Source organism: Eschrichtius robustus, chromosome 19 (assembly GCF_028021215.1).
Source record: "Eschrichtius robustus isolate mEscRob2 chromosome 19, mEscRob2.pri, whole genome shotgun sequence".
In the NCBI taxonomy this organism is placed as follows: domain Eukaryota; kingdom Metazoa; phylum Chordata; class Mammalia; order Artiodactyla; family Eschrichtiidae; genus Eschrichtius; species Eschrichtius robustus.
In genome coordinates this window covers 63,293,211-63,314,614 of record NC_090842.1, presented here as the reverse complement: position 1 = coordinate 63,314,614, position 21,404 = coordinate 63,293,211, and the positions used below count along the sequence as shown (strand labels likewise).

The 21,404-nt window shown below is 49.7% G+C and overlaps 1 protein-coding gene across 5 annotated transcripts in view; it reads left to right on the top strand.

The window, feature by feature from the left end:
* Positions 1–17,116, top strand: part of VRK3 (VRK serine/threonine kinase 3) — a 41,865-nt gene extending 24,749 nt beyond the window's left edge. For 4 of the 5 annotated variants that reach the window (XM_068527696.1, XM_068527694.1, XM_068527695.1 and 1 more), the window contains 6 exons: positions 167–259; positions 2,764–2,896; positions 4,104–4,224; positions 10,455–10,513; positions 13,759–13,895; positions 16,762–17,116. In XM_068527696.1, the coding sequence (XP_068383797.1) occupies positions 167–259; positions 2,764–2,896; positions 4,104–4,224; positions 10,455–10,513; positions 13,759–13,895; positions 16,762–16,782 (564 nt within the window). In that variant the 3' untranslated portion in view covers positions 16,783–17,116. Of the gene's footprint in view, positions 1–166; positions 260–2,763; positions 2,897–4,103; positions 4,225–10,454; positions 10,514–13,758; positions 13,908–16,761 lie in introns of all 5 variants that reach the window. The other variant, XM_068527697.1, reaches the window with a different exon arrangement.
* Positions 17,117–21,404: the final 4,288 nt, after the last annotated feature.

The window sequence follows — 21,404 nt, the reverse complement described above, 5'->3', positions numbered from 1 at the left end:
TCAGGGTGGGCTTCCTGATGCTTCACTTAGGAGTAGTCAGGCTTGAACCACCACCCCACCCCCATCACAAGTAGCACCACGTGACCCCAGGCCCAACAGTGGGGGTTCCCTCCGGAGCTTTGTGTTAGCCTGCTGCTCATGGAGATGCTTGCTTTTTTCCCCCCAGCTGGATGCGCTGAAGTTCCTCCATGAGAATGAGTACGTTCATGGCAATGTGACCGCTGAGAATATCTTTGTGAATCCAGAGGACTTGTGCCAGGTAATAGCCAGGTCCTCCCCCATCCTGGGGGCTCTCTGGGCTCGGGAGCTCACCTGTCTCAAAACCTGCGTTTATTTCACAATGCTTACTGCAGACAAAGAATTGCTATCCATCACGTATAAAGAGTTCCTTCAAATAAATAAGAAGAGATAAGTAACTTAGTAGAAAAATAGACAAAGGATAGGAAAAGCAGTTCGTAGAAAAAGAAATCCACAGGTTAGTTAAATGTATGAAAAGATGCTCAACCTCCCTAATAGTCATAGCAATTAAACTTAAAATACACTATTTTTACCCTTTGGGTGGACAAAATTAAAAATAATATCTCTTGCTGATAAGGATGTAAGGAACTAGGAATTCTTTATATACTATTGGAAGTATGAAATGGGCAACCTTTTTGGAAGGTAATTTGAATATAGCAGTCAAAATTTAAATGCATATGTTTTTTGATCCACCGGGTCCTCTTTTAGGAACGTATCTTATCCATATATTCGGAGATACATGTACAAAATGTTCCTGACAACATTGATTGTGACAGTAAAATTGGAAAACCTCAAATATATACTCCCAGCAGAGTACTAATTAGTATTTTAAAGTAAATTCTAATTACTCCTGCTAATGACAGAAACCCAATTTAACATGCCTAAAGCAAAAAAGAAAAAGGAAAAAAAAAAAAGTTTAAAAAGGGCCAAGTGCAATTTATTGCTCCATGGAGTGGAAAAATCTAGGACTTCACTGGCTTCAAGCATGGCTGAATCTAAGAACTCAGGCCCTGTCATTGGGAAGCTGGCTCTTCCATTCCTGGGCTCTTCTTGTGTTTGCATTGCTCATAATCAGGCAAACTGTCTTCCCTATGGTAACAAAATAAATACCAGCAAATGAGGCTCAAATCCCCTCAGTTTAGCAACCCCAGTGGAAATAAATCAGGTGAACCCCACCTCAAACACATGGACTGAGAATTGGAGAGGGGTGATCCCAGAGAAAAATCCTGGAACCATATTAGTCAGAGCTCTCTAAAGAAACAGAACCAATAGAATGTGTATGTGTGTGTGTGTGCGTATATATGTAAGAGAGAGAAAGAGGTTTATTATAAGGAGTTGACTCAGACAATTATGGAAGCTGATCTAGGGACCTAGATGTGCAGTCGCCAAGCTGGAGACCAGGAGAGCTGCTAATGTGGTCTAGTCAGAGCCCAAAGGCCTGAAAGCCAGGAGAGTTGATTGTGTGATTTCCAGTCTGAAAGCTGGCAGGCTCGAGACCCGAGAAGAGCCAATATTTCTGTTCACATCTAAAGGCAGGAAACGGCTGATGTTCGGCTCAAGTGGTCAGGCAGGAGGCATTCCCTTTCACTCAGCCTGTGTGTTCTGCTCAACTGATCGGATGAGGCCCGTGCGCACTAGAGAGGGCGGTCTGTTTTATTCAGTCTCCTGATACCAGTATTCATCTCATCCAGATATACCCTCACAGACACACCCAGAATAACCTTTGGCTACATGTCTGGGTACCCTGGGGCCCAGTCAGGCTGACACATAAAATTAACCATCACAAACTGTGACCAGCAGAAAAAGATGCAGGTCTCACATGGCCAAAGCCAACAGTTGTCTACTCTCCATTCGACAGGATAAGATGCAGCCATTAGGGACTTCCCTGGTGGCTCAGTGGTTAAGAATCCGCCTGCCAATGCAGGGGACACGGGTTTGAGCCCTGGTCCAGGAAGATCCCACATGCCGCAGAGCAACTAAGCCCATGCACCACAACTACTGAGCCTGCATGCCTAGAGCCCATGCTCTGCAACAAGAGAAGCCACTGCAATGAGAAGCCGCTCACTGCAGTGAAGAGTAGACCCCGCTCGCCGCAACTAGAGAAAGCCCGCGCACAGCAACGAAGACCCAACGCAGCCATAAATTAATTAACTAATTAATGAAATCTTTTTTAAAAATGCAGCCATTAAAAAGCTGATGTGGCTAACTTTGTGTGTCTAGTAGATACGGACTTTTTGTTTTAAACTCAGGTAAGCCTCCTAACAACCCTGCAAGGTGAGGACTATCATTATCTTCATTTTCCAAATGGAGAAATCAAAGCACAGAGAAGTTTCATAATTTAACCAAAGTTTATGGCCACTAAAGGGCCAAGCTGGCATTGGAACCTGGTCTGTCTGGCTCTAGAGTTAATACACTATTAAAGTGCAGTGAGCTGTGTGCCCAGCAGGAGGTAGAGTGTGACCCATGTGTGGAAAACTAGAGCCCCCTCCCCGTCCGCATGTGTTTACTGATTATTTAAAGAAAATGATGTGAAATAACACATAAGCATCTATATTAGTGGTTGCTTCTGGACAGTGGGTTTAGGGGGGCTGAGCAGTGATGGGGGACAGTTGGTTTGTGTTCTTTTCACACCCTTCTGTACTGCTCGGCATTATGTTTCAAACTGCACCCACGATTGAAATCTCTGACTCCAGAATCCGAGCTCCTAACCTTCAAACTGTATGGCTTCTCCCCACGTCCACACAGGTGACCCTGGCAGGCTACGGCTTCACCTTCCGCTATTCGCCAGATGGCAGACACGTGGCGTACACCGAAGGCAGCAGGAGCCCACATGAGGGGGACCTTGAGTTCATTAGCATGGACGTGCACAAGGGATGTGGTAAGAGGCCAGAGAAGGGGTTCGGGACCATGGAGACATGCTTCTCGGACAAGGGCAGCTGTAGGTTTTCACAGCCACGGACAGCAGATGGCCAAACACAGGAGTCAGGCTGAGTGGGGGAGCCACAGTAGGGACTCAGGACCATGGATAGCGCCCCCACACATTAGGGCACTGTGGGGCAGTAGCCCAGCACCAAGGACACTGAGCGGTTGGCCGCAAGGAAGCCCTGCAGGTCCAGAGGTTCACGTTCAGGATCTGTGTAGACTTGGAACATCAGAGTTGCCCAAGAGTCATCTAGGAGGGGCTGTTGAGTAAGCAATTGGCTATCCACGTCTGCAGCACAGGAGCGAGGTCTGGATGGAGACTCAGATGTCAGCAGTATCTCAGGAGTTGTCAGTTGAAGCCCAGGGATGGGAATGAAATTATCCAAGGAAGGTGTATGGGGAGAGAAGAGAGCACTTTGAGAAGAAGATTCCTGGAGGAGGTCTCGGCCTCTCTTTCCCAAACCCCTTGATATCATGACCATCCATGTGCCTGCCCGCATCCTCCCACTACACTAAGCTCCCCCAGGGAAGCGATGGTACCTGTGCCTCCAGCACCAGAGGGCGAAGGTCTGGCACAGTCAACTCTCCGTGTTTGTTGAATGCTTATATGGAGTGTTGTCTACATCATGTGATTTAGGAAGCATAAGAAAAATCAAACCCTGCTGTCTCCTTTTCCCTCCCCTACTGAGTGAGGCTGAGTTCAGTGCCCATCCTTCTGCGTTCCCTCATGCCCTGTTCTGTCTCCTCTATAACCCAGGTGATCCCACACTATAACTGTCTCTCCACTGGACTGTCAAGGACTGTCAAGGGCTGGGACCCAACCAAACTCTTACCTGTGTTTTAAGAATGTGGGAGGGGGCCTGGCACACAGGGCTCTGAGGACTCATTGAACAAATAGGTGCATGAATGAAAGACAAGTAGATGAGGGAGTGAGCTAGTGAAAGCGGGGATGAAGGGATGGCTGAGGGAGTGAATGAGTAATTGAGAGACGCATGAGGGACTGAGAGTAGGTGAGTGAAAAGTGAATGAACAGACGAGAGCCTGTATGTTTGGGTGGTTGAGTGTGTGAGCCCGTGCTTGAGTCCATGAGAGAAAGGAAGGGGGGAGGTGTCAGTGAGCGGAACATCTGGACTGAGCCGCCACCTCCTCCCCTCCCTCCCCAGGGCCCTCCCGCCGCAGTGACCTCCAGACCCTGGGCTACTGTCTGCTGAAGTGGCTCTATGGGACCCTGCCATGGACGAAGTGCCTTCCCAACACCGAGGATATCATGGAGCTGAAACAGAAGTGAGTCTGGGGGTCAGCAGAGCCCAGCACTGGCCCAGCACCCCTGCAGGTGGGGCTGAAGCCCAGAACCCAACAGGGAACAGAAAAGAGGGGGAGGTGGCATCTGGCAGAGTCAAGGCCTCTGCAGTTCTCGGGAATCTGCTCTACCGTCCATTCCAGCAGACAGGAGCGTGGGCTCTGGAGCCACACTGCCTGGGGTCAGACTCCAGCCCCATTGCTGCAGGGTGTTGGGTGGGCAGCTTAACCTCCACAAGCCTCAGTGCCCTCCATCAGGTGGGATCCTATTAGCACCCACCTCAGGGGGCTGTGGAAGGATTTGGGGCAGTCAGGTACACAGCACTCAGCACAGAGCCTGGCCTGTAGAAAATGCTCACAGTGTACAGGACACCATGATTCATTCACTCCCACGGGGACACACGGGCAACCGGAACAATTTGGCCTGGGCCCTGCCTCAGCATCTGGCAACACTGGCCTCTTTTACATGCTCCCCTCACCTCTGCATGTAACAGCGCCCGGTCCTGCTAGTTCTGTTTTAGACGTTCAGCACCAAGGACGGCGGGGTAAAACCGGAAGAGCTGGGTGGTGTGGTTCAGCACCAAGGACAGGGCACCTAGGTGCTAAGGTGGGTGCTGCTGAGTGCGCGGTTCAGCACCAAGGACAGAGGGCAGCTGGGCGCAGAGGGAAGCGAGCACGGGGGCTTTGGTCTTCAGCACCAAGGACAGAGGGCAGCTGGGCGCAGAGGGAAGCGAGCACGGGGGCTTTGGTCTTCAGCACCAAGGACAGTAGACAGCTAGACACAGGGAAGCTCTGCAGGTCCACGTGTTGGGATTCAAGATCTGGTATAGCCTTGGGGCGTGAGAGTTGCCCCAAGAGGAGTCATCCAGAAGGGGCCATCCAGGAGATGGTTGGCTCTCCCATCTGAAGTGCAGGAATGAAGTCCAAACGGAGCCTTAGACCCCAGCAGCGTCTCAGGAATTGTCAGCAGAAGCCCTAGGAGAGGGTGAGAGATTATCCAGGAAAAGTGTGCAGAGTGGGAAGAGGGAAAACTCTCCAGTGAACAGCATTGAGTCTGTCGTACTTTTCAGTTCTCAGTTGTCGGTTCGTGTTGAGCCTCTCTCTCATTTTATTTTGCCCCCTTTATTATCCCCCAACTTCCGATCTCTCAACTGTGGACACACATACTTGCTGAATATATGTCCTACTGATATGCTTGTGTAAATGTACTTGTATCCTTAAACTTGCATGACGGTGGTGGCACTGTGTGTATTTGACTTGTATAAATGGTATTCTGTTCTGAATCTCACCTGTTTCTGGCTTTTTTCACTCAGCACTTTAACCCCATCATTACACGTGCATCAACTTTACTGCTTCTGACTACTGCTTTCAAATAAGTTTGTATAGACACGTCTATGTCCTTATACAACATCTGATGAGTGTATTTAACTTGCATAAATGGTACTGTGCTCTAAATTTCATTCTCTTTCTTTCTTTCACTCAATGCTGTATTTTTTTAACTTTACATTGTTAAAGAAGCTCAGTGCTTCTCCTCAATTAATTTTAGATGTAGCTGTGTCCTTGAAAAATATGTTGTGTTTGAAATATGTTATGTTTGATTTATGCCGATGGAACACACACCCAGATGCCATGCCCCAAAGCTCACCCTCCTTCAGGTTTCAGCTTAGTCGTCACTCCCCAGGGAGCCCTTCCCTCGCCCCCACTGCATCAGGTCTCCTGCTTGTTCACGCTCAGAGGAAGGGACGCCCGTCACATTGGCCTGCCCATAATGACCTGTTCAAGGTTGACCTTTATTGTACACTTTCCTGTGCCGGGCAGTGAGGGCAGTGCTCCCCTGTGTCATCCTCAGAGCAGCTCTGAGCTAAGTGTGCTCATGATCTGAAAGCACAGAGACCTTAGGTAATCAGCCCAGGTCACACAGCTGATTAGAGTTGCTCCCAGGTCATTTGACTCCAGAGGAGGCCCTTTCACCTGGAAGCTAGTATCTCCCAAGTATGGGAGGCTTATTGCACGTGGATTGGTGGTGTTTGGATGCAGCCATCCTCCACTCACCAAATACTCGTTGAGCACCTCCCATGCACCAGGCTCTATTCCAGGGCCTGGGGATACAGGAGTAACTAGGACAAAGATCCCTGCCCTCAGGGAACTCGCTTTCTAATGGGGGAGATAGACAGTACAGAGATAGTGAAACACACAGCATGGCAGAGGTCAGACGGTGGGGGCCATCAGGTCGGAACCCTGGGTAGCCATCAGGGGGGCTGTCAGGGTGTGGGCATGCCTGCTGTTTTACGTTTAAAGGCCAGGGCAGGTCTCATGGCAGTGGTGACAGATGAATCACCTCCAGAAAGGCAGGGAGGCAAGGAGGAGGTCCCACTTCGGTGCTGATATGCCCCAACACCTCTGCTGAAGGACGAAGAGACGACAGAGAAAGAGCAGCTTTCAGCTCCCAGGTTTCCTCTGCATCAGAACCTGCCAGAACATAAGGCCACTTCCCTGCTTTCTTAATTTCTTTCTGCACTTATTGTCTAGTTTTCCAGTAGTTTTCCATTTTTGCATTGAAGCCAGGTGGAAACGAGTCACAGAATTAGCAACACAAGTAGTCGGAGGCCACAGCCCAGCCGCTAAAGCGGTTAAGTGAGGCTGAAGTTTGTGAACTGCTCCTTGAAGCGCTCTGCTGTGTTAGTGAGGAGGCTGAGTTGCTCTTACGAGGAGACCCCGAAAGACTGCGGCTCAAAGGAGGTAGATCTTTACTTCCTTCTCACTAACAGTCCCGAGGTAGGAGACCAAGGGTTGTGGAGCACCTCGGCCCCCCTCATACTGGGTGCGAGCTCTAGTGCCACTGACTCCCGTTGCTTTTAGAGGGCAGGACCGGAAATGACATGTCTCTCGGTCCCGTGGCCACCCCAAGCTGCAGTGGGGGCTGGGAAATGTCTCCAGCCTGTGGCTGCCGACCCCTGGGATTCTGCCATCGCAGGGGAGGAGTGACACCGGGTGCCAGGTAGCGGACTCCTCCGCAGTGCCCCCTTTAGTCGGATTTCTCTGAAGGCAGGGACCGCGTCAGCTCTCTTGTCACTGTGTTGTTCGCAGTACAGCGCTTGGCACGTTGTGGGTGCTCATGAGATAGTTGCAGGATGGATGAACGACTAAGGAAAGACGGCGTGAACCTTCTTCACACCCAGGCCTGGGCTTCCGCGTGGGCACACGGGTCGGGCAGATGCAGCCCCAGCCTCGGAGATTCCCAGGCCGGTGGGGGGTGGGGGGCGGGGGAGACACGCAGGCAGGAAGTGGGCGGTGCCTGTGAGGGTGGAGGCAGCCCCGGGGCATTGTGGGAGCAGGGGGGAGGCACGTGACCTGCCTCGGGGCTGCTGGGATGCTGGGAGACCTTAGCCAAGAGGCGCCTGACCCCGTTCTGCGGAGGAGTTTCCCAGGCAGGCAAAGGGGAGGCAAGATATCTGGGCAGACAGCATGTCAAATATGTGAACCCTCTGTTCGTTCATTCGTACGTTCTGAACCTGCTTCCTGAGGCTCCACTGGGTTGGATCCTCCCTCCCTCTACCGCCTCGAACTCCTAAGAACAGTCTTTATCTCCCACCTTCCCCTTCCCAGGAGGTAATCAAATGTGACTGTGAAATGCTTCGCTAAGAGGCTCTGCCCTTGCCAAGTCGGACGCAGAGTAAATAAAATAGGTCTCAGTAATCACTTTCACATCAGTGACTTCAGAATAAGTACGAGCTCCTTCCAGAACCCCAGATCCCAGCCACGGTCACAGCGAGAGGGCGGAGAATTTGCTCCACAGGGAGCGTCAGTGGTGACGTGGGACTCATTCTAGACACCCGCAGCCCAGCCTCTGTCGGTTGACTTGAGGCAGTAACCAAAGGGCCCACAAGGGGGCAGTGTTGCCACGTGCACGTTTGCCGGAGCCCTAACCTGTCCTCTCCGAAGTCTTACTGGTGTGCGTGGCTTTTTTCCATTCACTCAGCAAATATGTGTTCACTTGCTTGAAAGTTCTAGTTCATGACAATGAATGAATAAGAGAAAGAGGAAGGCAATCTGATTCCCCATGGCTTACTGTTGTGCAAGGCTCCCAGCTGGGAAAGCACAGACTACGGTCGGAGTTGGGTCCCTGCTCTCAAGGCTGCCGCTGGGCGGGGAGGTCCCACGAACACCGTGACAGCCTGTGATGGGAGAATTGCTCACACAATTTACAACGTCCTGAGGCTGGCACAGCTCTTTTCTGCCATCACTCGCTCGCTCAGTCATTTACCACATACGTCCTGAGGCTGCTAGGGAGAGACAAGGGTCAGACCCAGCCCTTCTTGTGCACATATGACAGTAGCTGTAGGGGATCCGCGGACCTATGCGCAGGGTGTGCAAACACTCGGCAGGGATCCGTTTCCTGCACCTGCAGGGGTCCAGGGGAAGCTTCCAGGGGACCAGCCCTCAAGCCATGTCCAGAAGGGAGAGCAGCCACGTACTGGGGCTCAAGGTGGGGAAAGGCTGCCAAAGGCAGAGGAGCAGTATGTGCAGAGGCCAGGAGATGTGGGTGGATGTGTGACCTGGTTGGGGGACTACAAGGAGTTTGGTGTGACTGGAGCATGAGACGGGAGGGAGGAAGTCAGGGAGACAAAGCCACAGGGGCTGGTGGCTTTGGTGCCAGAGGTTTCCCAGCAGGGCACTGGGGAACCACAGGAGGGCTGTGAGCAGGGAGGGGCAGGGTCCACTCTGGGCATAGAAAGACTCTCTGGGGCTGTGGGAGGGGGGGTGGTGCATGGAAAGCTGGGGAGGAGGCTGGGGTCCAGGGAGAAAGGGTGAGGCCTGAGTTGGGCTTAGAGCCGTGGACAGAGAGGGGGATGGGGCAGAGAGTGTTGGGGAGCAGGAGGGTGGGGCTTGGGGACTTCTGGGCTGTAGCGGAGGGGAAGGGGAATAAATTTATTTTATTTATTTATTTTTGGCTGCATTGGGTCTTTGTTGCCGCGTGCAGGCTTTCTCTAGTTGTGGAGAGCAGGGCTACTCTTTGTTGCGGTGGGCGTGCTTCTCATTGCGGTGGCTTCTCTTGTTGCAGGGCACGGGCTCTAGGCGTGCGGGCTTCAGTAGTTGTGGCACGAGGGCTCAGCTGTCGTGGCTCTCAGGCTCTAGAGCGCAGGCTCAATAGTTGTGGCGCTCGGGCTTAGTTGCTCCACGGCATGTGTGATCTTCCCGGACCAGGGATCAAACCCGTGTCCCCTGTATTGGCAGGCGGGTTCTTAACCACTGCACCACCAGGAAAGTCCCCAGCATGTTAGTTTCATTATACAGCACAGTGATTCAGTTATATATATATGAATATATATGTGAACATATATATATTCTATTTCAGATTCTTTTCCCTTATAGATGATTACAAAATATTGAGTAGAGTTTCCTGTGCTATACAGTAGGTCCTTAACCTCCTCGTTTATCCCTCCCCCCCCAACTTTCATTTTTCTTGAGTGGTCCAAGAGGGGGTGTGTGTGTGTGTCTGTGTGTCTGTGTGTCTGTGTGTCTGTGTATTTATACATGTATATGTATACAAATGTGTGTGGATAGACAGATAGTTGATCCTCATTATTCACAGATTCTGTATTTGTGAATTGACCTCTTCCCTAAAATGTATTTGTAACCCCAAAATCAATACTTTGAATGGCTTTCAAAGTCATTCTCAGACACGCAGAGTGGAGAAAATTTTGAGTTGCCCGATGCACATGATCCTAGCCGAGGTTGAACAAGGCGGCACTCTGCCTTCTTGTTTCAGCTCACAAGTGTCCTTCATGTGGTCTGTTTAGTGCCACATTTTCCACACTTTTATGCTTTTTGGGGGGGATTTTGCTGTTTAAAACGGCCCCAAGCATAGTGATGAAGTGCTAAGCACAAGGAAATACGTGTGTGAGATAAGTCTCCTTCAGGTGTGAACTATAGTGCTGTTGGGCCAGAGATCCATGTGACTGACTCAACATTATATTAAATAAGATGTCTTTAGGCACACAGGTAAAACCAGGTGATGTATTGATCAGTTGGTAAAAATGTTGCAATTGGAAGCTGTGCTTCTGGTAAACTCCTGGCTCAGAATTCGCTCCTTCAGTGTCCAAGGCATAACTACCGTGAATAATGAGAACTAGGGCACATCTACCAGACATCCAGTTTCAGAAGGTTGCTCTCCTTCCCTAAAAGGCCTTTCACATGTACCTCTGCCCTCTCAGGTTTCTTGACAACCCAGAAGGCCTCGTGGGACAGCGCAGTCGCTGGATCAATACCTCAGGTATGTCCCAAGAGGAGGGAGCAGGCGGGGGCCATGGAGGGACCGGGGCTCAGGCCCATCCCAGATGCCTCTCTTTACCACCCCTCTATTTTCCTTCTTTGAGTTTTCCAAATCACACATGTATTTGTGCCCCTTGTAGAAAAACAAAAATCTTCTCCCAAATTTCAGAAGTGTGTCTGAACAGTAATAACAGCAACACACACACACATGCAACCATACACACATAATGTGTGGGTTTTTTTAATGGAATCATATTACGTATATTGGTCTCTGACTTACTTTTTCATTTAAGGTGATACCTTAGAGATTTCTGTGTCAATACTTGTAGAATTTTATGGGTATTTTTTTTTTAACTGTGGTATAATACACTTAACGTCAGTTAAAACTACAGTTCTGACTCATTAGTCAGTCCTGAAATCCGTTTAACGGGTCAAAAACAGGATTTTTAAAAATTAAAAAACAGACAAAAAAATATGAATGCCTTACAGAAGTTAAGGAAATGCCATATCTTCAGTGATACATATTTATACTCATATATATGTATGTGAGTAATGGGTTATAATTAGAAATACATCTTATAATATATTTATATTTTATATTATAAAATGTATTTCTAATTATATCTCTATTTCTGTTTTGTTTATAATTTCATTTGTATCTTTTTTTTTTTTAGATTCCACATATAAGCAATATCATATGATATTTGTCTTTCTCTGTCTGGCTTATTTCACTTAGTTTGATAATCCATGTTGCTGCAAATGGCATTATTTCATTCTTTTTTTTGGCTGAGTAATATTCCATTGTATGTATGTATGTATGTATGTATGTATATATATATATATATATATATATATATATATATATGTATATATATGCCACGGCTTCTTTATTCATTCATCTGTCAATGGTCATTTACATTGCTTCCCTGTCTTGCCTACTTCAAATAGTGATGCTATGAATATTGGCGTGTGTGTATGTTTTTGAATTAGAGGTTTCTCCAGATATATGCCCAGAAGTGGGATTGCTGGTTCATATGGTAGTTCTATTTTTAGTTTTTTAAGGAACATCCATACTGTTCTCCATAGTGGCTGCACCACTTTACATTCCCACCAACAGTGTAGGAGGGTTCCCTTTTCTCCACACCCTTTCCAGAATTTATTATTTGTAGACTTTTCGCTGATGGCCATTCTGACCGGAGTGAGGTGATACCTCATTGTAGTTTCGATTTGCATTTCTCTAATAATTAGCGATGTTGAGCATCTTTTCATGTAAACCATCATTTTTAAAGCCAATCCCTATTACCGGAGATTGAGGCTGTTTTTGTTTTGTGTGGGGGAGTGGTTTTTTCCAGCGTCCCTGCTATAGGACGTCTACATTGCTCTCTAAACATGAGGCAGAAAGACAGCCAGCAAAGGATAGTTTATCCCCTCCAGCTCTGTAAGGACTCATTTTTTTTAAATTATTTATTTACTTATTTATTTATGGCTGTGTTGGGTCTTCGTTTCTGTGCGAGGGCTTTTCTCCAGTTGCGGCAAGCGGGAGCCACTCTTTCATCGCGGTGCGCGGGCCTCTCACTGTCGCGGCCTCTCTTGTTGCGGAGCACAGGCTCCAGACGCGCAGGCTCAGTAGTTGTGGCTCACGGGCCCAGTTGCTCCGCGGCATGTGGGATCTTCTCAGACCAGGGCTCGAACCCGTGTCCCCTGCATTGGCAGGCAGATTCTCAACCACTGCGCCACCAGGGAAGTCCAGGACTCATTTTTAAATTACCTGAAATCCCTGGATTCAAATCATGTCTCTGCTGCTCAAGTCACTCTCGCCTCCAGCCTCGGGCTCTTGCCCCGTAAGAATGAGCCCCATTGGGAGTTCCCTGGTGGTCTAGTGGTTAGGATGCCAGGCTTTTACTGCCCAGGGCCCGGCCAGGTTCAATCCCTGGTCGGGGAACTGAGATTACGCAAGCTGCGGCAGCATGGCCAAAAAAACAAAAACAAAAACAAGGAGCCCGCTCCCCCCCCCCCCCCCCCCCCCCCCCCCGTTAGTTTATTGCAGCTCTGAGATTCTAAGCCAGTCACGGGGAAGCGGAGCCAGTGGCGCCAGTGAGGCTGGTGGGGCCGGGCTTGGGGTGGGCGGGGCCAGAAGGAAGTTCAGCCCCAGGTTTACAGCCTCTCTGAGCCTCCGCTTCCCCACGTGTAAAATGGGGCCAATAATAGCCCTCACCTCCCGAGGTTTGTCCCGAGAATTCAGCGTAGAACTGGGCCCGGGGGTGCTGCCTTAGCTTCTGCTGCAGCCCTAATTAAACGTGCTCAGAGCCAGCCTGAGACAGACATTGCTCAAGTGGGAGCTCTGATGATTATTGGTTTCATAATTGGCACTTTTAAAAAGTGTAATAATGGCATTGTGCTATTTAGGGAAAACAGACAACAAAAAGGCTTTATCTTTTAAAACAGCCTCTATCTTTTAAACTCCGTCCCTGGGGCAGCCAGCCTGGTTTTGTAAGCCAGTGAACTAAGTTTTTGTGGGGTTTTTTTGGCCGCGTACCCTGACTTGCGGGGTCTTCGTTCCCTGACCAGGGATCCATCCCGTGCCCCCTGCAGTGGAAGCCCGGAGTCATAACCACAGGACTGCAAGGGAATTCCCCTAAGAATTGGTTTACCTTTTGAAATGGCTGGGGAAAAAAGTCAAGAGAAGAACATTTTGTGACACATGAAACCTGTCTGAAGTCCATAAATAAAGTAGGCTTGGTGCATAGCTACGCCCATTGGCTTCCTGCCTTCTGTGGGCCTTTTGTGGGAGAACAGCTGAGTTGGGTCCTGGCCACACAGACCCCCGGTGTACAAAGCCAAAAATATTTATTCTCTGGCACTTTACAGTAAAAGCTTGCTGGCTCCCATTTAGAGATACCCACCAAATAGTTGGAGATAAAATCGTATAATCAGCCTGGATTTGCTTTAAAACAATACAGGAGGGGGAAGGAGTAGGGGTTTTGATGAAACAAGATGGGCATGAGTTGACAGCTGATGAGACTGGGTGACGGGTATGCTGCTGTTCATGGTACCGCTCTCCTGTTGCTTATGTTTCACGTTTTCCAAAAAAAAACCAATTTAAATCTAAGTGGCCGTGGCCGTGGCAGTGCCAGGCACAGAGGAAGCACTGAGCAAATGGGCACCATTGTTGAGACCCTCTAGGCAGAGCCCCTCAGGCTCTGGGTTGGGTACCCCTCTCAGGCTCCTCCCGTGTCTTGACCACAGAGACCCTGCAGGAGTACCTGAAGGTGGTGATGGCCCTCAAGTACGAGGAGAAGCCGCCCTACGCCGCCCTGAGGAACAATCTGGAAGCCCTGCTGCAGGATCTGCGGGTGTCGGCCTACGACCCCTTGGACCTCCAGGTGGTACCCTAGGTGGGTTCCAGTGGGAAGAGTTTGTGAGGCTTAACCCTCTCCCCAGCTCCCACCGCTGTTTCCACCCATGCCATTTGATGTTTATACTCCAGGGGCCAACTTCCCAGTGAGCTGCTGCCTTTTTCCACAGGATTCTTGAACCTTCCAGCCCCCGGGCATCACAAGTAGCACAGGTAGCAGGAACTCGACTCAAACTGGCTTTAAGGAAAAGGGCAATTGATTGGCCCTTGTCACTAGAACATTCCGAGGGGGAAGCTTTAGGTGCGACTGGATTCGGGGCCTGGAAGTTAGCACCAAGATGTTGTCAGTCTCTCTCTGTCTTTCTCTGTCCCTTTTCTCATCCCTCCATCCCTCTACCCATCCACCTGCAGTCTCTGCTTTCCTTTGGGTCACCCCCCCCAAAACCCCATCTCTCCCCCACCGAAACCCCTGGCTCTGTGTCCAGTGCCTCACCTTGCTCGTGTGTGTGTGTGTGTGTGTGTGTGTGTGTGTGTGTGTGTGTGTGTGTGTGATGACTGTTTGACTACAGTAAGCATACACATACAGGAAGTAGGGGAGCTAACGCCCAGGAACTAGAAAGGCCACACAGTACAACACGTGGACGAACACATTGACAAAACATTCCACATCTTTATAGAAGGGGCTGTATTGGTCCTTTTGCCTTTTTCGTTGTTGTTCCACTGAGCCCATATGGCCATTCCTCGGGATAATGGGGAAGGGCATCATCTCACACTGTTTGGTTCCTTCCCCCCGCAGTCTCGCGGCGCTCCCATGGCGGGGATGAAGGATGCTCTTTATAACGCCAGCGGCTGGGTGTTTGCTTGCTTTGCCAGGCTTTTGTTTTCCAGACAAAACACCCTGAACACCCGTCTGCATACAGGCCTGAGGATGGATTTCTTTTGAAGGAGATAAGCAGATTGCTCCGCCTGGGGGCTGTACTCGCTCATTTACACTCCCCTTAGCACTGAGTGAGAGCGTACGGGAATCTGTGGAAGGTCAAAATTATAAACTCAGTTCACTTGACGGTTCATTTTGGCGAGGCGGCATGGATGGGTTCTGAGGAGAAGCTTCCCCAAGGCCCTCCCCTGTCCGTGGGGTTGTCATTGCTCTCACATGTCTGTCTGGATTCAAAGCTCAGTGTCTGTCCGATTCAGCGGTTCTCAGACAGAGGCAGTGTTCCCCCAGGGGCCATTTGGCAGCGTCTGGAGACATTTCTGGTGGTCACGCCTGGGGAGAGGTGCTGCTGGCACCTCAGGGGTCGAGGCCGGGGACACTGCTCCCTGTCGTGCGACACACAGGCCGCCCTGCTCTCAGCAGTGCCGTGGCCGAGGAAGCAGGCCCACGTGCGTCTTGAGGAGCATCTTTGTGGGTGGCAGCCTGTCTCCCACAGTGGTCTTCTTCCGTTGGCACCTTGACGACAGGTGCTTCTTCAGCCCTGCCACCCTTACTCACATCCCAGAGCTGAAGACACGAGATGACGTGTGTATCCAGCTCTTCACACAGTGCCTGGGTGCAGAGCGCTCCAAAAATGCCAGGTTGTTTGTTTGTTTGTTTGTTCAGTAACCTAGCAGGCTCCCTGCCTTAATCACAGACACTCTCCAAAAGTGAAGGCGTGAAGTCTTTGTGTCCCCCCAACCCCCAGCTGTCCCGAGAGACCTCTGGGTCCTCCCACACCCCTCTCTGACCCCAGCCCTGTCCCTCCAGGCGGTTGCTAAGTCTCTTCTAGCCCTCTCCTCCAGGGCTCTGCCTCCGCCCGATTCCCCCGAGTGTGGTCACCTGCTGGCGGTGAGCTCCGGGAGGGCCGGGTCACGTCTGTCTCTGCATCTCTGTGTTTCCCACTCACGTCACTGGCCTGGCTCATAAATATTCCGCCCATATTTACCGAGTGGGTGAGTCCAGCCTTCCCGTCAGTGCTGGCCTGTCTTACAGCATCTCCCTGTCCCCCACCCTCCGGTACCATGGAAATTTAAAAGCTAAAGACCGAACGGCCCCTTTCAGGATCATTACAGCTCACTCTCTGGGGACCACTCACTCAGTGGCAAGTTTGTCCCTTGGTTAGGAACTTAACGAAGAGATGCTCCTTAAGGAGCCCAGGGACTTTGGAGTACCTTGAGGATCATCTTGCCTCTGCCTTGGCCCGAGTGCCCAACCACCCCTCAGATTCTAGGCCAGGCCGAGCGCAATCCTACCTCAGGACCTTTGCACTTGCCATTCGCATGGTCTGTGACGATTTTCCCCTTCTTTTTTAATTAATTAATTAATTTATTTATTTATTTATTATTTTTGGCTGCGTTGGGTCTTCGTTGCTATGCACGGGCTTTCTCTAGTTGCGGTGAGCGGGGGCTACTCTTCCTTGCAGTGCGCGGGCTTCTCATTGTGGTGGCTTTTCTTGTTGCGGAGCAGGGGCTCTAGGCGCACGGGCTCAGTACTTGTGGCTCGCGGGCTCTAGAGCACAGGCCTAGTAGTTATGGTGCATGGGCTTAGTTGCTCCGCAGCATGTGGGATCTTCCCAGACCAGGGCTCGAACCCGTGTCCCCTGCGTTGGCACGTGGTTTCCTAACCACTGCGCCACCAGGGAAGTCCCTCCCCTTCGTTTTTGCATGACCGGCTGCTTCTCATCACTGCCTCTCAGATCCCGAGGCCTCCCCTTATCGCCTTCTGGAGGGAACATGTGTTTAAACTGTCGTGTCTCCACGCTTCTCCTCCAGATTGTAAGCCCAGCAAAGTCTTCTTGTTCCTCTTGTTCGTGGTGGTATCTCCTGTCCCTAGAAAGTAGAAAGCCCGTATCACACAGTAGGGCTTAAGGGTGCTCTTTGAATGAATGACACTGACAGCCACTTTTATCGTCTTCCAGAACTTTCAGCCTGCAGTTTGAAATAGAAAAAAAAAAAAAAAAGAAGACATGTGACTCAAGGCCTGCTGTAGAATCACAGACAAGCTTCTAGAAAGATCCCTCGAATGTGTATCCTGCCACTTCTTTAGATCATCCGTCTAGATCAGCCTCAGGGAGCCCGTAAGTTAGGCTCAGACACTGTGAACTCCCTCCTTTGACCTTCCCTCCCTTCAGCCGTTGTCTCCCACCAGCCACTGGCGTTTTGGACGGAGAAGACCCCCAATTCACAGACGGGGGTTGGGCTGGTCCTCTCAGTGAGGACGCTGCCATTGGCACCACTATCCTTTAACAATAAATTGTTTCATTGGAGCTTGGAGGGTTGAGTGTCTGCAGAAGAAGTTCCTTTTGGAAAAATTTAGCTCATGTTTTTTCTCCCACCTACCCATCCCTTCAACCTTTCACCCAGCCATCCACTCTTTCATACATCTATTCACACTTTCAGGCAGACACTCATCCATCCATTCTTTCACTTATCTATCCATCCATCCCTCCATCCATCCCTCCATATACTTGTCTGTCCATCCCTCCATCCATTCACCCTTCGTCCATCCATTCATTTACTACTCATTCTCCCATCCACTTACCCTTCTTCTCTTCCATACATTGACCCTTCCTTTCATTCGAGAAATATTCAGCAGGCATTTCTTGAGTACATGCTACGTGACATGCATCATGCTGCGCAGAGGATCCCAATGAACCACATATACATGCCAAGGTCCTTGAGCTGATGGAGCCTACAGTCGAGCGGGAGGAGACGGTGTTAAAGGAGACGACTTCAGGTGGTGATCGGCACTCTGAAGACAAAGCTCGGGCTGTGATGGAGAGGGAGAGGCCTCGGGACAGGAGGGCGCCTTTGGGGAGAGCCTGGACTCAGAGGGACCGGGAGGAAGCTGTAGGATGGTAGTTAGAGGAAAGGAAGGCCTGGGGAGAGATGTCAAAGGCAGGCTGGCCAGCAGCATGTGGCAAATGATTAGACTGGGAGAGGTTAAGAAGGAGGAGGAGATAAACCCGCCTCCCCGCATCTGACCTTGGATATCTTAAACCATCCACCCTGCTTTGAGATGGGGAGAATCAGAGGCCGGACGGGGGAAGAAACTGCTCTGAGACGCCCTGATTCTCTCCCTGCTCAGGAGAGGAAAGGAGATTAGCAGACTGATGATCATTTCCTGGCTGAAAGGAAGTGTGTATAATTCTTTCCAGAAGGAGGTATTCCTTAAGGAGAGAGAAAACCCATCAGAAAATCTCCTACTTACAGCCCCTCTGTGTTTATGAGGCCACAAAAGAAGAGGGACGTCAGCCACGCTTCAGGGCCCCAGATCAGGCAAGAGGGATGGTCACAGTCAACACCTGCCCCTCCCGTCATCCTGCCCTCGGTGCCCTTGGCCAGTCCAGCGTCGAGGTCCGGCAGCCCCCTGTCCTCCACCCTCCTCTCTGAGCGAGCAAAGGCAGCGAGACCCAGCGCTGCTGAGACAGTGGGAGAACCCCACGTCCGGGCGGAGCAGCGAGAACGTGGGCAGTTTCCCTCCCTGTCAGTGAGCTGGCTTTAATCTGTCTCCAGAGCCCAGGTTTTGGCAGCTCATTCCCCAGCCTCTGAAAGAGGAGGGTGTGGTCATGGGCATTAGATGAGAATCCCAGGGCCCAGGGGAGTGGAAGTGACTCACAGGCCGCCATGCGGCCGACAGTGGCTGGAACCTGTCCTCTGTCCCCTCCACCCCACCTCTGCCCCAAAATGAAACCCTGGCTCAATGTTAGTCAGACATTTGTGGTGCTGGGGGTGTGGGTCTTTAAATAATTTTTACTGTAGGGCACCTCTGAGCCTTCAGTAAACTCAAGTTGTTACCGGAAGGGGGACCTCTTCCAGGGCCCGAGAGTGAGGTCTTGTCTAACACTCAGAAATGAATTGTCCAAGGAGACACATTTGCTGACAAAGCAAGAGACTTTATTGGGAAGGGGCACCCTGGCGGAGAGCAGCAGGGTAAGGGAACCCAGGAGAACTGCTCTGCCACGTGGTTTGCAGTCTCAGGGTTTATGGTGATGGGGTTAGTTTCCGGGTTGTTTCTGGCCAAGCGTCTTGCTTGTGCCCATATTTGGTCTGACTCAGGGTCCTTCCTGGTGGTGCACGCATCTCTCAGCCAAGATGGATTCTAGCATGAGGATTTCTGGGAGGTTGGCAGGACATATTACCAACTGGCGTCTCCTCCCTCGTTTTGGCCCCTCCTGAATTCTCCCGCAAGGACCGTGTTGTTTATCAGGACCTCCTGTCGTGAGACAACTCATGCAAGCGGTTATTATCGTGCTTGGCCAAGGCGGGCAGTTTCGGTCAGTGGTTCCCTAACAAGGTGTGGGGTTTCATCTCCAAGAGGGGCCGCCCAGTAGGCAGCTGGGAAGGACAAATCACTTCCCTTCCCTTCCCTTGTGAAATATTTTTCTTGTGAAAAAGGATTGCTTCTAAGGCTATTGCAAGTAAAATTCCTTCCGGATGAGACCTCAGAAACAATAGCAAATGTTTGCAGAGACTTTCTTATGGATGTTAAACAGAATTCAGCTGAGTGCCTTTTGCAGATCTAATTGTCTCTGTTCAGTGATTCCTGAACTAAGCGGCATCCTGTCGAGCAGATAGAACGGATCTTGAAAGACTTTTAGAGGCAGAAGGAAGCAAGAACAAGGAAGTTCTACTAGGCAAAAAAATCAGGTTGGCTATTGCAAACTTGCTCTTCTTCAGGGGACGGCAGGGGTCTGTCAGGCACATGGCTTAACTAATTCTGATCAGACAATTCCTGATTGGTGGTTTAAGATGCCATTTCCGGAAGAGCCGACACTGTCATGGAGTCTCTGTTTGGTGACGTGGGGCGTAGCATAAGCAACTCCATTTTGGGCCTGTTGTCTTATTTTTAACACCCAGTTGGAAGTTAATGGGGAAATTTTTACTGCATTGGTGGAGAGTGTACAAATGCAAATTATGATGGGTGTTTGTGAAAGACGTAGATGATATTTTTTTTAACTGAGTTGCTATTAGTTTATTTATTTTTAAAATTTATTTTATTTATTTATTTTTGGCTGTGTTGGGTCTTCGTTGCTGGGTGGGCTTTCTCTAGTTGCGGCGACTACTGAGGCCACGTGCTGCAACTTCTGAAGCCCCCGTGCCTAGAGCCCGTGCTCCGCAACAAGAGAAGCCACTGCAATGAGAAGCTCACGCACCGCAACAAAGAGTAGCCCCCGCTCACCACAACTAGTGAAAGCCTGTGCACAGCAACGAAGACCCAGTGCAGCCATAAATAAATAAATAAATAAATAAATAAATAAATAAATAAATAAAATTTATAGAAGAAGATAACAGTAATCCATGGGAATTCCCTGGCAGTCCCGTGGTTAGGAATCGGTGCTTTCACTGTTGAGAGTGCGGGTTCAATCCCTGGTCGGGGAACTAAGATCCCACAAGCCACATGGTACATCCAAAATAAAAATAAAAATAAAAATAAATAAAATAATCCATGGGGGGAAGCATATTTTATTGCTTACTTATGATTTCCAGGGTCTGTTTAGCCATAGAATTATGCAAATTAAAAGAACAGAGGGCTTCCCTGGTGGCGAAGCAGTTAAGAATCCGCCTGCCAATGCAGGGGACATGGGTTCAAGCCCTGGCCTGGGAAGATCCCACATGCCGCGGAGCAACTAAGCCCATGCGCCACAACCACTGAGCCTGCGCTGTAGAGCCGGTGAGCCACAACTACTGAGCCCGCGTGCTGCAACTACTGAGCCCGCGTGCTGCAACTACTGAAGCCCAAGCGCCTAGAGCCCATGCTCTGCAACAAGAGAAGCCACCTCAATGAGAAGCCGTCACACCACAAGGAAGAGTAGCCCCCGCTCGCCGCAACTAGAGAAAGCCTGCGCGCAGCAACCAAGACCCAAGACAGCCAAAAATAAATAAATAAATAAAAAGAACGGAAAAGAATGTTAAGTGCTCTGTTGTTTATAAGAACTTGTTGAATGTGTTAAAGAATTGACGGAAAATTTCTTTAAGTGTCAAGGCTATTCTTAAAAGAGACATGACTTAGAACAGGAAAAGAAATTCTTTTTTTTAATTTGAAGTATAGTTGATTTACAATGTTGTGTTAGTTTCAGGTGTACAGCAAAGTAATTCAGTTATACATATATACATATAGATTCTTTTTCAGATTTTTTTCCCTTATTAGTTATTACAAGATAATGAATATGGTTCCCTGAGCTATGCAGTAGGTCCTTGTTGTTTATCTCTTTTATATATAGTAGTGTGTATCTGTTAATCCCAAACTCCTAATTTATCCCTACCTGCCTCCTTTCCTCTTTGGTAACCATCTGTTTGTTTTCAACGTCTGTGAGAAGAAATGCTGACTTGAAGTGGATAATTACTGTGGCATTCCCATGATGATATTTTCAAAAAGATTTCATCCCTTGGAGAATGTGATTCTTTTACACAGATGTTACCAAATACTCTGCCAGCACGAGAACACATGGAAGCATCTTGTGTCATGTTGAGGAAGGGGGTAGAAAGTGGCAACCATGCTCTTGTTTTGTCGGTGGACACCATTTGTAAAGGTCATTGATCAAGAGATGCAACACGATCC